The sequence below is a fragment of the Vicia villosa genome, unplaced genomic scaffold (assembly GCF_029867415.1).
Source record: "Vicia villosa cultivar HV-30 ecotype Madison, WI unplaced genomic scaffold, Vvil1.0 ctg.000004F_1_1_1, whole genome shotgun sequence".
Lineage (NCBI taxonomy): Eukaryota > Viridiplantae > Streptophyta > Magnoliopsida > Fabales > Fabaceae > Vicia > Vicia villosa.
In genome coordinates, this window is record NW_026704934.1 from 432,605 (window position 1) to 450,242 (window position 17,638).

General features: G+C 30.0%; 1 protein-coding gene across 1 annotated transcript; it reads right to left on the minus strand.

The window, feature by feature from the left end:
* Positions 1-14,185: 14,185 nt before the first annotated feature.
* LOC131621323 (dof zinc finger protein DOF3.1-like) lies at positions 14,186-16,092 on the minus strand. Its single transcript, XM_058892367.1, has 2 exons — positions 15,740-16,092; positions 14,186-15,553 (listed from the first exon to the last, which is right to left on the minus strand). Exons 1-2 carry the CDS (start codon positions 15,788-15,790, stop codon positions 14,657-14,659), a joined length of 948 nt encoding a protein of 315 aa, XP_058748350.1. The 5' UTR covers positions 15,791-16,092; the 3' UTR covers positions 14,186-14,656.
* Positions 16,093-17,638: the final 1,546 nt, after the last annotated feature.

Genomic DNA, 17,638 nt, shown 5'->3' on the forward strand with positions numbered 1-17,638 from the left:
CACCAAATGTAATTTCTATGATTTAGTAGAAAACTATAGAAATCCTTTATTTTATTTTATTTAGATTTTACTTGGTTTGTAATTTTCCGTCTTCGTGAGACTCTTCTTTCTTTATTTATAAGCGGGTTTTGAGTACTCATAGTGCTCCTTTTTAATGAATTCCTTACTTATAAAAAAAATAATAAAAATAAGTATTGGCCTCGTGGCCTAAATCACCTTTTTTACTTATTATAAACTGCTGCATATAAATTCTACCAGAAAAGTTTTCTAATAAACAAAAAATTGAAAAAATTATAATATTGAAAAATTTATAATAAGTTATTTGATAAACAAATATTGGTAAGCAAATTATAATACTGAAAAATTTATTGCAAGTTATTCTGTGAAGAGAAACTAGTGTAGAAGTATAAAATTTTTGATAATTTCTTTATACACCTCCTTGCCGCCTTCTTAGTAATCCATGGTGAAAATTCCAAAATACTCCTATATTTCGGAAGTGCATATTCAAAGACACTTTTTTTAAAAAAAAAGAGGTTATTTTAGAAGTGTATATCCGAAGACACATTTTTTATAGAAAAAAACGTGTCTTCGGAAATGCAGACACTTTTTTTTTTGGAAAGGGGTATATTCTGATATGCATATCCGAAATATTCCAATTTTTAGTGTTGGATTTTTTTTGTAAAAAGGAGAGCCTAAGCCCATAGTCTTGGAATTTTTCTTATAAACATATCCGAAAGAATTCAATACTTATTAAAAAATTAAAATAAAGATGAATCAATACAATTAATAGTATAATTAATTATATTAATTAAATAATATTATTAACTATATATCATTATAATCAAGATATAATAATAATATTAGTCAAATAAATATTTAAATCAACACCTTATTTTTATATATATAGTTAATAATAATAATAATAATAATAAAGATATTTATGTACTATTTATTTATTATTTTTTACGATACATAAAAAAATCATTTTATAAATTAATTTTTAAAAACTATTTTATAGTTTAAAAAATTCATTTTATTAACAAAATTTCCAAAACAATTTTAAAGTTAAAAATTATTTTATATATAAATTATTTTTTATCATAATTAGTTTTTAAAATGATTTTTATATTTGTAATTTTTATTTATTATTTTGAAAAACTATGTAATCTGAAATTTATATTAAAATATAAATAAAAATAGTAAATAATTTTATTCTTGATTTCTTTTATTTTAATTTTTTTAATAATTATTAATATATTTATTTTTTATATAATCATAATTGTTGTATATTAGTTATAATTTTAGTAATTATTGATATAAAATTTATCAAAAAATAATGAATTTCCTTTACGAGTTATATTTTTTAATCTATAATTGGAATTAGAATAGAAATATGAACAGTATAATTATCATTATTATTATTATTATTCATAATTTATAAATTATATCAATTTTAAGATATCCGAATTAATCAATATTCTAAAATTTTCAATTTTTTGGATTTTTTTTGGATATGCATATTTGAAAAATCTCTGACAATTTTTTGGGGTTTTTTCGGATATCGTATTAACCAAATTCCCAATTTTTTGAGTGTTTTCAGAGATGTATCTTCGAATTAATCAAAATCCCAATTTTTTTTAGGTGTTTTTGGAGATGCATCTCCGAAAGATATTTTGGGGTTTCACCTCATGGGAGTCTATAAAGAAATTGTCAAAAAAATTTATTTCAAAAAAATATAAATAAAAAATAAAATATAATTGAAATATTTTGAAATTGTAATTGTAGAAGTATGGGATAATATTTTCAAGAACTCAGTGGACTCACAAAGGTGTGAATATTGGGGCAAGAGTTGTTTGAGGGTGTAATGATATTTAACAAGAGAATTTCTTTATTGACCCTCCTAACTCCAGCGAAAACTCAATTTCGGAAATGCATTTCCGAAGTAATTTTTTTAAATTTTTTTTTCAGAATTCAGAAATGCATTTTCGAAAATATCAAATGAGGCGTGTTTTCGGAGATGCATTTTTGAAAACACCCATTTTTTGGGTTTCAAAAATATACTTCCGAAAAATAATTTTTTTTTGTGTTTCTGTACAAGCAAGACGAATACACACATAACCAAAGCAAAATAAAAAAATTAGCAATGAAAAATAAAATTTCTTAGATATTGTAGGGTAAACCATGCTCAACCCTCAAAGTTCCTCATCCTCTCTTTCATCTAATATGCATTTTTCCACAATAAAAAAGATGTGCTCTAATTTCACAAATAGAATGTTTTTCCTTAATGGCTAAATCAAATAGAGATGAAATACCCAAGACTATTGGAACCATTTGATAAACAAGGAGACGGAGCATTTTTCGGAAGTATATTTCCGAAATCTAAAAAATGGATGTTTTCGGAAATGCATCTCCGAAAACATTTCCATTTGATATTTTCGGAAGTGAATTTTCGAATTCTAAAAAAATTTTGAAAAAAAAAATTACTTCAAATATGTATTTCCGAAGTAGGGTATTTTTGGTTTTTCGCCCCGGGTGACCAAGAAGTTAGGGGAGTCTATAAAGAAATTCTCATTTAACAAACCATTAATTAGACAACAACCAAATTCGCTAAATTTTCAAAATCACCCATGTAACCTTTACATGTGGAAATAGGTCAGGCCAATTAATAGGATCTACGACATAGTCTACACAAATTCAGAGCAGGTCAGACTTTTTTTAAAATAGAAAAAATATAGGTTTTTTCATAAACCTATTTAGTTAAAAAAGGTTAGACCTCAAACTATAAAGAAAATCTTTTAAGTCTATCAGACCGACCTATTTAAATAAATTTGAATAATTTCATTATGATTATAATATTATTCGTTGTACTTTGAATTAAATTACAAAATAAAAAGTTAGCTATCTAAAAGAACTTATAAAAATAGGATGAAAACACCTTATATATTGTGGTTGGATTAGCGGTGAATAGAATTGATTCTAACCGAATTGAGTTTGATAGAATTGATTTAATAGAATTGAGTTTGACAAAATTGATTTATGTTTGGATACATTTATGTAAAAATGGGTTGAACAAATAATTATAATGTAAAAATCACCCAGAATCAATTCTTGAGGTAGAAGCTACAAGTTATAGCTTCAAGTAGAATCAATTCTGGAGGCAGAATCAATTCTACTTTTGATAAAACAAACACCTAAAAATCACCTAAAAATCACCTAAGAATCAATTCTACTTATGATACTAGTTAAGCTTTCATAAGTCAATGCAAACTAATTTTTAATATTATTGATTTTTTATTTTTTAGTCTAAATTAACATTAATTAAATCGCTTACTTAAATGCGTTTAAATAAAATAGCCTTTTAAGTAGGCTAACAGGTCAATCAGACATTCGAAAAGGTTAGACTCCCACCTAAAAAAATAAGGCTATGATAGGTTAGATGCCAGACTTAGACTATCTTATTTTTAGCAGGGTAGACATAGGCTTGCCAAAGCCTAGTTCGGTCCAACCTATTCCCATCCCTAATAACCATCAAAAGAGTTTGGTTTATTTTTTAAATTAAAAAGGTTACTTTTAGTTATTTTTATAAAAAAAAATTAAAAAAACTTACATTAAATACCAAATATATCATTAATATTATATACAAAAATCTAATCAATTATTCTGTTAAATCCTCAAAATCCAACATACATAAATTTTCGTTTATTAAAAAAACTTCAGATGTACCTTTTGCTTAACTTTTTTCATATCCATCAAATTTAATTCGTATTCTCACATTATTTTTCAAAAGAAATTGTTTTTACCCTTTTTATTTAATGTTCTTAAAACTATTGAAACTTTCGAAACCAAAATTTTTAACACATAATTTAAACTAGAAAAAATAACTTAAACATTAAATCTCAACAAGAAAAACAACAACGTTCATGGAATCTTTTAGGGGTGTTCAAAACCAAACCAACCCAATAGAAAACCGCAAATCAAATTGAAACCAAATCGAAACCGCAAAAAATCGCATTTGATTCGGATTAGTTTGGGTCATTTTTTAACAAAACCGCACGATTCAGTTCGGTTTGTGGTTTGTATTTTGTAAACCGAACCAAACCGAATCAAACCACATTATGTTACAACCTAAATTTTACTTAACTCACATCCAACCCAAACTTAAACATATTATACATTAGCCTTATGATTACGAACAATTATCTCATCCTTACACATATAATTTCAGTCTCGATCTTCTCAAATTCTAATAACATTATCGCACCTTCTTTGCCACAGACATCTTCCCTCTTCTTCTATAATCTCTACTCTCTTATATTCTTTCTTTTCCACCTTCTCATTTTTATGTAAATGTTCCGTATTTCAGTTTCGTTTTTATCGCACATCTTCTTCTCTAATCTCTCAACATTTTTTTTTCTTTTTCACCTTCACTAATCTTTCGTCTCTTCTATTTTTTTCATTATAATAATTTTTATATTATTTTATGCTATTATTTTATGTTTAATATTCCACTTTTGTCTAATTTAATTTTTACACATTAAATGAAAAATTGCTGTCAAAATATGACGAGTTTTGTTGTTATTTGATAGTGTATGGATGTCTAAATACAAAATTATGTTGTCATCTATATGTGTATGTATGGCTCAATGAAATATTTGTAAAAAACTAAACCAAACCAAACCAACCGAACTGAACCAAACCGCATTAGTTTGGTTTGGTTTGAATTTGTTTTAAAAGCCAACTGAACCAAACCAAACCACACTATTTTTTCTCTTGCGGTTCAGATGATTTTTTTCGTCAAAACCGCCCAAACCGCACCGCGAACACCCCTAGAATCTTTAAACATTAAATCTCAACAACAACAACAACAAATAAACAAAATCAATAATATTGTTAAATACTCAATTTCAACAACAACAATATTAAATATTTTACTTGATACAACTAGAACTAACATTAAACATTTTTAACAAAAAACTACTAGAGAAAATATTACATTAAGAAACTAACCTTGAAATATTTTTCTGCTCTTGCTTTCATTATCATTGTTTTCAATACATTAAATTTAAATTTCAGCAATTTGCATCTAAGATTAATATTTGTGACATTCACGCAGGACCGACCCTGTACAAGTGCAGCAAGAGCCTTGGCACAGGGCCTCTAAACTTCGAGTAAGGATCCACTTCATTTCTTAAAAAGAAATGGAGGGTCCATTACTATAGTTTTGTGTGCATATAATTAAATAAATAATAAATATGTGTCACATGTCTTAGAAATACGTGTAATATATACACAAAACTATAATAATAGAAAAGAAATGGAGTATAAGAAATGAAGTGGATCCTTACTCCTAAACGAGTAAGGATCTACTCCATTTCTTAAAAAGAAATGGACATTTCTTAAAAAGAAATGAACATTTCTTAAAAAGAAATGGAGGTTCCATTACTATAGTTTTGTGTGCATATAGTTAAATAAATAATAAATATGTGTTACATGTCTTAGAAATACGTGTAATATACACACAAAACTATAATAATGGAAAAGAAATGGAGTGAATCCTTACTTATAAATGAATAAGGATCCACTCCATTTCTTAAAAAGAAATGGAAGGTCCATTATTATAGTTTTGTGTGCATATAATTAAATAAATAATAAATATGTGTCACATATCTTAGAAATACGTGTAATATACACACTAAACTATAATAATGAAAAAGAAATGGAGTATAAGAAATGGAGTGGATCCTTACTCCTAAATCAGTAAGGATCCACTTCATTTCTTAAAAAGAAATGGAGGATCCATTACTATAGTTTTGTGTGCATATAATTAAATAAATAATAAATATGTGTCACATGTCTTAGAAATACGTGTAATATCCACACAAAACTATAATAATGAAAAAAAAAGAGTATAAGAAATGAAGTGAATCTTTACTCCCAAATAAGTAAATAAAATAATATTTAAAGTAATGTATAATGTACTGCAGAGCGTAGACCCACACACTACTTAAGGCATTTATAATCTAATTGTCAATGTAGAATGTAATTAATTATACAGGTCTGCTATTTGTACACTATTTTCCATACACCACATGTACACCGTAAAGAACAACAAGGCAAAAATGTGGTTGCACAAAATCCTTGAAAATATATAAATTAATAAAAAAATAAAAATAGTATATTAAATGTAGAATTATACGGTGTAGTGTACACTTACCGTGTACATATATCTTTTCTGTTAATTATAATGCTGTTTACTTACCGTGTACATATATCTTTTCTGTTAATTATAATGCTGTTTACTTTTAATATTTGTTAAATATTCTATATGGTATTTCATATTCAAAATAGTACTCTAACTACAACACTATTTTACTCTACCGTGTTTCTATTCATAGTACGGTTGACGAATGTAATCTTTGACATCATATTAAAAACATTATATGCAAGCCTAAACTCTTGAAAAATATAATATAACACAAATTGAAGTTTATAATTGTGGCATTCAATTAGGGCAGATATTGGACAGGAGGAGCAACAAGTTTTGGAAGATTTAATTTTTTTCATTAATATAGATATAAAAAAAAATTTATAATAAAAATTTAATAAATTAAAAAAGTGATGATAAAATTTATTTTTTTATTAATATTTATTTTTGACAGAATTTTTTATTAATATATAATTATATTTTAATGTGTCATTTATTATTATTATTATTGCATTGTTTTTTAAAATTTAAATTCATTTTTAAATCAGAACTGGACCTCCGTATCGATTGGGCCGACCATGCATTCACGTATTGATTGACTAGTGAGAGTTTCACTCGGATCATTAATGTTTCATGTGGATTGATGAGTTGACAATGTCTTAACCATTGTTACTTTATAAATGGACGACAGAGATTAGTTACTTAATTTTTTCATCGAATTGGTCATAAATAAAAAAAGAAAATACTATACTTTACCTCTCGATTTTAAGAAAAATATACTCTCTCTGTCCCAAAATATAAGAGAAAAAAATGCATTTTTTTGTCCCAAAATATAAAAGAAAAAATCACCTTTCATTTCTTTCAAGATAAAATTAAATGCAAATTGCATTTAACTTACATTCTCTCTCATCATTTCTATAACCAATAACCAATTAGATTTTTTTTTACATCTTCCAAAGCACTTTATTTCAAAAAAACATATGTCAAATGATTGTGTTTTTACTTTTCTTAATAAACGAGATTTTATTTTTTTCTCTTATAATTTGGGACGGAGGGAGTATATAATAGGTCATAATTTTTTTTTAAAAAAATAAAACGTGATAAAATGTACTTGCTGGGATTCGAATACGTGTTCTATAGCTACTTTAACCCTTGGTTTTTAGCAAAACCGAGGTAATAGGTCATAAATTTTTTTTTTTTGAAAATTAAAAGGTGATAAAATATAGTTGTTGGGATTCAAAGACGTGTCCTCTAAATACTCTATCACTCGGTTTTCAGCAAAAACCGATGTAATAAGTCATAAAAAAATTGTAAAAATTAAAAGGTGTTGTAATGTTATAATTATAAAAGGCCTGGCCTAGAGCGATGCCTTTAGACAACCCCATAAAAGGCGATGTTGGAATGTCGCTCAAAGGGAGATATCGCCTCACCCTAGGACTTTCCTATCACATAGCAATGGGAAATGTGGGATTCAACGATCCACCATTGACTGAGTGGGCGATAACCCTTCCCAAGAGAATCTTAGACACTAAAGGCCTCTATAAATACTTCTCCTATGTAGGAGAAAAGACATATCTTAAGCCATAAAGATCATTACACCCTAAGACATAAAGCTTATCAATGATCATTTCTCGTATGATCACACATATGAGAAGCTTACACCTCACAAGAGCAGGACCCTTAAACCACCATAAAACACTACTGTACATGGATTTTCGCTATCGTAGGCAATCCCTAACCACATATAATTTTTTTAAACCTACTAAGGTCTCTAAGTCTCCCTAACCTTATAAGGGAACCGACACACCTGTACTTTTTTTACCAATATAGGGGCGTCCATCGTGGGCCCCCGGTAAAACTAACCTAAGCCATACTCCTAATCTAACTCCCTTCATCTTCTCTCCGAAGATGGCCAACAAAATCATAACATAAAACACAAATACCATCATTAGAGGTTTCGCTGGTGGAGGTATCTCTAGATCTTCCCAGGAGAAGTACGCAAGGCGGGTGTTTGGAGAAAATGTGATATCCCATGGCTTCCCTAGGATCTCTCATGGAAAACATGGGTTAACACCATCTTCTCTAAGGACTCCCTAAGCCTCAACCTTCACGGTGATGATCCTTTGGTCATCACTAAGACATCAGGCGCATTCTGATAGACCCAAGCAGCTATGCTAACGTTCTATTTTGGGAAGCCCTCGAGAAATTGCAACTCAACCTGAACGACATAAAAATGTCCAATGGCTCTTTGACGGAGTTGGGTTAATTGACATCCCTTCTTCCTTTTTGACATAGAAAAGGCATGTGCAGTTGTGTGAGCAATCCTTACTCAATTAAGCATCAATATTTTGAAAGTGAATGGTGTTTTCATGTTTTTTTTGCACATGGACACAAGAAATACTCTCCAAACAGGTTATCAAACTCACGCTTAGAGTTTTACTATTTTTCAAAAACATAAACTAAATCGCAAAAAATTGACACAATTAACCTGACATGCAGTACTGTCCCCATAGATCCTATTTGAGTGGCAATAACCTGAAAGCAGTGAGATGAGAGTTGAGAACCGATGCCATAAAAACATTAATGCAAAAATCCACCAGCATTTACCGTAACATGATCTTCATAATTGAAAATGATGATTTCAATTTTGTTTCCCTAACAAGTAAGCAAATTTATCAACATGAATGATAATAATTATGAATATTAGTATTAATGTTCATAATAGAGGGTAATCATAATCCTAACCCTAATCCTAATAATAACGATGAAGAAAAAGAGTGAGAGATGTGCATACCTTGATTTCATGAGATAAATTGAGTAGGGAAACAGAGACATTTGGGGTTAAAGAAGCGACAATATTCTTTGTCTATGTTCATTTCAGAAACGTGGTCGCTCCGTTGTCGGAGATAGAAGTGGAGGCAGCACCGTTGCTGGAGATAGAAGGTGGAGGCATCCCCATTGATATTGAGAGGAGATAAATTGGTTTTCAGATAGCGGCTCCCCAATTGAGATATGGGTTCCGATAAGAGGATGAGTAAGGTTATGTTTTGATTGTTGGAAGAGAATAGATCGTGTGGTAATTTGTAAATGTTTTTAGGTTATTTTGTTTACACAATATTTACTTAATTAATTTAAGTCCATTGTTCACTTAATTAGACAATTGATACACTTAATAAAATATATTGTGGTTTGTTAATATGTTTAGACTTAATATTTTTAGTTATATAGTTAAATAATTTTTTATTCCATCTAAATTTACATCCGTTTTACGTTTAATTGAGAATTAATTATAATAATATTTTTAATTTCCCACCGTTTTTAAAAAAATAGTGTCTATTGTTATGTACTAATACTTAAAATGACACTTTATTTATAAAATTGTCACCGTGCTTCTTATTTACACCCATGTTTAATATAACAGGTGTAAAATTTAAAATTATAATGAGTAGGGGGTGTAAATTATAATGGGCTGGTTTGGATTGAGTTTGACCAAACCCAAAATCCAACCCATATTGAACACTCTGATTTAGGTGATGTAAATTATCCACCCGTTATATCAATAGGTCGGTTTGGGCAAATCCACTAATTTTTGGATTGAGTTGGATAGTGAATTGTCCAAATAATTTTTTTTTGCTTATTAACATTAAAGGACTAAATGATGAGTTATCAAAATTTTTTCATATAAGTTACTCAAAATTTGTATGTTTTAAAAAAAAAATAGATAATCTATTTTTACTATGTTTTAGCATTATATGATGATTAATGATAATATCAACTAATAAAAATTATCATAAAATACTAACAACAAATTAAAGTTACATGGGATAAAATTGTATTAGCATTAAAATAACTAAAAAGTGAAACATTCAAAATTAGTTAATGTGATGGTTCACTAAAATAGTAAATGTTTAGAGACTAAAATTACAACTTCTAAATTAATATTCATCAAAATTATTAAAATTTTAATAATAATAATTTGATTAGTGGGCCAATGAGTCTTTTGTGTTTGAGTTGAGTTTACCTAAAACCCAAATTTGAATGGATTTTTTAGTTTTGAAATTCATATCCACCCAATTATCCAACCCATTTTTGTTAATTTTTTTTAATGAGTTTAACCGAATTTTGTTGGTTGACCCAATCCATATACACCCCTAAATAGTGAGTTGCAAATAATGGGGTTACATAACCCTAAAAAGCACATGAGGCAAGAGAGCGGATGTTAAGGCGATTCACGTCCGCTACCTCAGTGTGGACACCCTATCTCCATACAAAATAATCATTCTGGGACGGCGGACTATATATCATCTTCCTATCTACCTCCTCTACAACAAACAAACACCAAAGACTATCATCTTTAGAACTAAATACAACATATTAAAGTTAAAATTTTCAAGTTAGGTCTATAGGAGACCAAACAATGTTAAGTTTAATGTAGAAATTTGTAGTATATAATATTGTGTCCATTAATTTCTAAATCCATCATTATCTCTTATTTTAGAATATTGACTTTGTTTGATGCTCTTGATGCCTTGGTCTCGCAACAATAAATCTCATCTTATCTAAAATTCATCATATCTTATTTCTTACTTTACTTATACTATAAAATTCATGACTTCAATTAGCAATTCACTAGTTCCATATAAGTAACACAACAACATAGTATTCTAAATCAATGACCGGTCCAAAACTACAAAACTGGTTCTGGATAAGTGAGGTCCCACGCATATACACATGAAAAGAAAAAGATAAGAAAAAAGAATAGAAGATACAAATAAGAGCAAAGAAAGAAGAGAAAGCAAATCCAAGGGTTCATATCAATCCTATTTCCAAATAATCAACGGTCATAAGTTAAACACATAAAGCAAAGACAAAACCACAGAGAGGCAAATTCAGTTCACTCCATTTCTCGAAGCATTATTTTGCATGAATTTTTGAGCTCTTGATTCATTCATAATTCGTACCATAAGAGAGCAATAACACCTTCAAAATTGAACCCACACACCGACATTTTTGGAATAAAAGGGTAACACATGTACGTGATGACGACACAAAGACACTGAGATAGCTTTTGTCTGATAATTGGTCTCTGCTGCTCTTGTTGTTGTTGTTGCTACTTGCTTTATTCGTTCTTTAAAGCTAACCCACATTGGTTCTTACAAAAGTTGTCATCCATGCTAGCTTTTGCTTCTCTCTTTTTCATGAGAGACTACTAATTTTAGATTATCAATAAAGTTTTGTAATAATCAGTGAGATCAGTTACTTGATTAACTAATTTCAAGCACAACATTACTATCTATGAATAAGAATAAGAGGCATTTAGAGAAGTGAACATATTTTGTAATAATCAATGGCAAATTACCACAAGAAAAAGGTCATGTGTCATACACATATTTTGACCAATTAATCTTTTACTTTTATGTATGATTTTCTAGTTCATAACTCTATCATAATAAGGGGATAAAAGGATATTTTATACCGGCATGTTTTAATATTATAAGCTAGTTTTCTCATTTTTCATAAATTAAGTAAAATAAGTAGTATTAACTAGGTTAAGTAAGATAATAAAATATACAAGTTAAATTCAAATAAGCCAACTCGTTTATAATTGAGTTCAATGTTTGATTTATAGGAAGATACTCAATTTATTTGAAAGTTTAAGGTTTTTGATGAATACGTGTTGTCACTTCTCAATAATCATATATAAATAATAAAAAGAGTAATAAACAAAAATAAAGAGCATTAACAGTGTGCAAGAACAACAAATCAAGGTAAAAGTCTAAAAATAAAAAAAATCAAAGCGCAAAAAACAACAAACCAACCAAACACCAAGCCGGTCTACAAAAGGAAAAGTAAGTCAAGCAATCAATAATCTGATCTAACTAAATCCACAAGACAACAAACTTCTGAAGAAATCAAGTTGGAGGGAGGAAGACCTAACCACCTGCATAAAAAAAGCAGGGCAACTGGCCATCCAATACACTCTTAAATACCTAGTCACTTGAGTGAGTTTCACTCCCAGTGTAACAGAGAAACGGAAAAACCAAGAGCATGAGCATGAATCCACTTTCACGCTAGACTCAAAATCGAGGATGTCTCGTGATTATCCGTCAAGTTTTCTTGTAAAAAAAAACTTTATTTCGCAATTTTCAAATAATTCAAACCACGGAATATCAGATCAAGACCAGGCCTAACGACGACATCTCACTGTGATCTAAACCCTAAAGCGTCTCAGACATCCGTAAAATTGAATGTGGCAAAGGACCAGACCTCTTACCCATCTAAAAACACTGTACCAGATAGTTGAAGCAATCTCACATAAAACGAAAAAAGATCTGCTGACTCGACCTGCCCTACACACACGACACACCCCTCATCTCTACTGCCCAACATAATTTGATGCAAGAAGAATTTGCCTAGTGGATAATTTATTCTAAAACAACTACCAAGAAAACACTACAACCTTTAAAGATCCTCCTAAATTTCCTTGTGGATTAGCTCTTTGGATTAACTGCATTTTGCAAAACAACAACATGAAGAAGTGTTCAAGATTAGTAGCAAGAGTCCTTATTATTTTATGCATATACCACACTAAGTTTCAGGAATTTGGAATAGTTGTAGATATTTCTAGTTGTGTTGTAAGATTCAACATCACTCATCTTGTTGATTGAAGTTAATCTCTAGGGTTTAGTGATTGTAATCCAACCACTAGGGGGTTAGTTTTTGAGAAACTGAAAGTGAGAGGGTGTCTCATACTTAAAGAAAACCCTAAATAGAAAATCATTGGGTAGTGTTAGGAAAAGACATTGAACAACATAGATTTTGTTGTTGCTTGTAAGACTAATTGTACTAAACTACTAATAATGGAGTTACATTCTTGGGTTGGAAGCCAACCCTCTAGACGTAGGTACAGATTGCATCGAACTGAGTTACATATTGATAGTGTTATTTATTGTTTTTCTACTCCATCATTTTGTATAAATTAATAGTGGTGATTTTGATATAACTTGTCAGACTAGTTGACATGATATCGCACGTGACATCTATTCTCTAAGGAACATAATTTCACCTCTCTTTCTTATGATCGTGGGACATTGAGCCCATGCCTTTCACATACTTTCTAACAAAAATTCATTATGATAAATCCGTTCTTTATTTCTATCTTACTTTCTTTAATCTTACTTTTATTCATGGAATTAATACTAAACCTCCACAACATGACATCAAATGCCTAAATATGTCAATATTTAGTGTGTAACATGCATGTATCAAAATATTTACGTCCCATATTCTACTTACAGCATCATAAGTACATATTGATGCCCTTACAATGATGTACAACTTGAAATATCGTGTTATCTAGACACATTTTTATGGACACCATCATACAAAATACAAGGAAAGAGAATAAAATATTAAAAGAATTCAAACCGTATCTCATCAACAAGGATGTTTGATGTAAAGATTTATGTCCACAAATCATTCCACAAGAAACACTGTTTCTTCTCACACCAATCTCTTTCTGACTCAACCCTAGTTCCAAGCTTGAGTGTGTAAATTTATGATCTAGGTAAAAACTGTTAACTGAACTGTTCAAACCGTTTAGGTTAAAAACTTGTCAACACAAATCTGCTAAAAGTACAATGATTTGAGCTTTCTTGGAATTCTAACCAGATTGCCATATCTCATTTTGAAGAAAACTAAAAAAAGCTACTATGAACATTAAATCACTGTCACACTCAAGTTTCCAAGAATTTCTCTTTCACAAAACTAAGATTTACTTGTATAGTAAACTTGTATATATAGAGTTGCTGAAAATTTCAAGCTTGAACTTATTTTCTGACAAACATGTCCAGAGAATCTTACAAGCTGAGATTTCCGTACATAGAAGAAGAAAACCGTTGCACTAGTGTGAGTTACCAAGTGTGTATATGTATCAATTAAGTAAACATAAATATGAGAGAAAAATTTGTACTCAAATAATGATATCATAATAACTTCTGAAAGCAATCACATAATAGTTGATGATTACTACAAACACACATTAAGTTCAAATAGTACAAAAGAAACTCACTCCATGCATAAACATAAACAATTAATCAATGAAAATTAAAATATACAAGAAAAAAAACCAAATTCTACCATGCTTCTCTTGATTTGTTTCAACACTATTGGTCTTGATTTTCGCCGAAGATAGTGGAACTTGTAAATCTTGATGCCCTTGGATGTGATAACTGATAAGCAAAGAGCAACAACAAAGACGATGCAAATTCGACTGCGTACAAATTACTAAAACAAAAAGTGAATTAGAAACCGAAAAAACATAAATTCATCTCTAATTTCGTCTCTAAAATATTCGTTAGAGATTTCAAAATTAAAGATCAATTTAAATTTTTTTCCGTCTCTAATTCTCGTTAATATTTCAACTTTTTCTTGTAGTGCAGACGAAGAAAGTTACAACAGACGACTAGCAGAAGAAGATGCGAGACCAGAAAAATCAGGCCATGAATTGTAATGGTTGTTGTGATTCTCGGAGACGCTCAGAGGAGATCTTAAGAAGTTCAAACCTCCGTAGTGTTCGGATTTAACCGATGCAGTCATCATCGGAGTATTAGCCCTAGAAGAAGTTTGTGGTTCAACAATTTCACTTTGGAATGGGAAAGAAACATTTGAAGTAGTTGATTCAAAACCATTATTCATGAAAGGAAATTGCTGAAACCGCCACTGATCCACAACTCCGCCACCACCTTCTCCACCTCCACTATAATCTCCAATCTGAAACCCCATATTAGCAACGTTTCCAACACCGTAGCGACTCAGATTCTGAAGAGATGTCATGTTCATGTAGGTTTTGTTACTTGGATTCAAGAATTCTCCAAAAGGTGTTGAAGTTGAATGGATTGCACTTGTTGAATAATCTTTTTCACTACCATTAGATATTGAAGATTTGGAAGGAGTAGTAGTAGTGGTGTTACTCTTTTTGGTTTTCTTGCTTCTCCGGCACCCTCCACCAACCGGAACATTTCTCAATGCACCCCCTCTCGTCCAGTATCGCCTACACGTCTTACAAAAGTGTCTTGGTTGAGATAAGTTATAGTTGTTGTAGTAACAAAATTTCGTGTTGGTTGATTCGCAACGAGGACACTTTAAAGCTGTTTCTGGTTGCGGTAATTTAGCTATCTGAGCCTGAGCCTGAGTCTGACCTGTTTGAACGTCCTGAGTCTGGCCTGTTTGAGCCTGAGCTTGAGCTTGAACTTGAACTTGATTCGGTATCGAACCAGGCCTGATTATTGAGCCTGCACCATGTTGCTGTGAGGATAGTGATGGAAGCAACTGATGTTGATTTGCTTGCTGCAAAAGATATATATAATAAAATTCATATAGAGATATATAACAAGGTTACTAGAAAGGAAAAAAAGATGAAAATTATTCTTGAGTTGTAAGGAAAAAAATCTGCAGGTATATTCAAGAAGATATTATTATTACAAAGGAATAGGAATAAATAAGAAACTTAGTCTTTTTGAGGAAAAAACTTACTTGCTGCCAATTGAGAGGATCTAAATAAGATGGAATAGAAGAGAAAACCATGGTGGTGGTGTTCAATCCTTTTGCGTTTTTATTTTTTTTTTCTCTTTAATAAAGTTTGATGGCTCTTTAGGGAGATGGTGGAGAATCACACTATAGTGGAATAGCAGAGGAAAGAAAGTAATAAAGCATTAAAGTGAAGATGGAGAGGGAGGAGGCTTTATCTTGTTTTTCTTTGTGGTTATTCTTATTATTCTTTTTGTTTTATTATATTTTTAGGGTTTTAAGTGGAGGAAGTATCTTAACCTATAAGCATCTTCTTTTTTGACGCGTTTGCCTTATAATTTGTTCATAAAAAAAGATAGTGGCTCCCATGCATGGAATGGTGTCGTATACGCAGCAAATTGACGGGTCTTAAAACTCATAGAGATGTAGAATGTGACTGAGATGATTCATATATCTAATATTTTATTATTTTGGATTGAGATAGGAACGTTTAATATGTTTGTGTTATTACTCTTGATTAGTTTAATACGATGATATTGGAGGCGTCCCTCTTAATTCAACGGTGATCTCATAATCAATGGTTTGTCTAAGGGGCTGAATGATTCCTTATATAAAAAATCTTGTTAGGTTATATGAATGCCAAGATGAAATCATGTCTCTGAGAGAGATTAATTGTAAATTAGAGTCTCACATTAAAAATAAAAGTTGACGCTCATTAATATTTCTAATACTTTTATATTTTGAAATAAGATGTGGCGTCAAATTCATACAAACAAATGACTAATATATCTAATATTTTAATGAGATGATTTTCCAAATTATTGTAATAACCAAACAATAATGCTTAAATAGACATGACTATAAACAATGATCCTAAGTGGAATTGACCATGTTACATCATAATAAAGTGATTTGTTTGCTATAATTTTAAACAAACTAAGATAATTGACATGCAGTAAACAAATGTAGTCCAGTTTCTTGGGATCCATAACCATTAACACAATGTGTATTCAAAAATATATATCTCTAATGACCTTCCTATTTCCAAGTCGGTATTCTAGATAAAAGCAATTGTTAAGAGAAAGCTATTCACCTAAAAGGAGCAACTCTATCACTATTTTTCAATAGCCAATACCATATGTGTAGACAATACCTAACAGAGGAAGGTGCAACGAAGACAAAGAAGCATATGCTAGATTTACCGTGAACGTCATCCTCACCAAGAGAGGAAAAAACAACAAGAGAATTGCTAGAAAGGTTCTATTTCTAATATTCTTTCTAACACTGGTACTCACAGGCGTATTAATTTTTTGGAGACTCTGTGTAAATTAGTCAAAGTTTAACTATGACATAACAAATATAACAAATAGAGATCCTATTTTTCAAAGGTTTAGCAATAGCAAATATTTTATGAGATTCTATCTAATCACGATTTAAATGAGAAGATTTTAAGACCCCGTGCGATAGCTAGGCTTGCACGACCCCAGAAACAGCCTTGCTTGTACTCTTATTAGATGTGATTTCCATACTTTTGAAGGTTATGCATTTTTCCAACAAAAGAATGAATGTTGAAAACATAGTTAAAAATAGAGTGTTTTTAACATTCATTTAACCACAAGTTAGAGGTGCCTCATTCCACCATTTTTACCAATCGAAATAACAACTTCGTTTATTCATCTTCCTCCTCTGACAAGTTTAATAATTTTCTAGATTATATTTAGGTTATATAATCTAGTTTATGTATCTATGTTTATATTTTTATATTTTCATATAAGTTAATTTTTTTTTACAAATTCATGTATCCAATTTGCATTCCATAATTGAGATTTGTGAGTGTTTAAGCAAACTCATATGGACACAAGATATGATGTTTTTTTTTACCATAACTTAATTTTAAACTTTAGA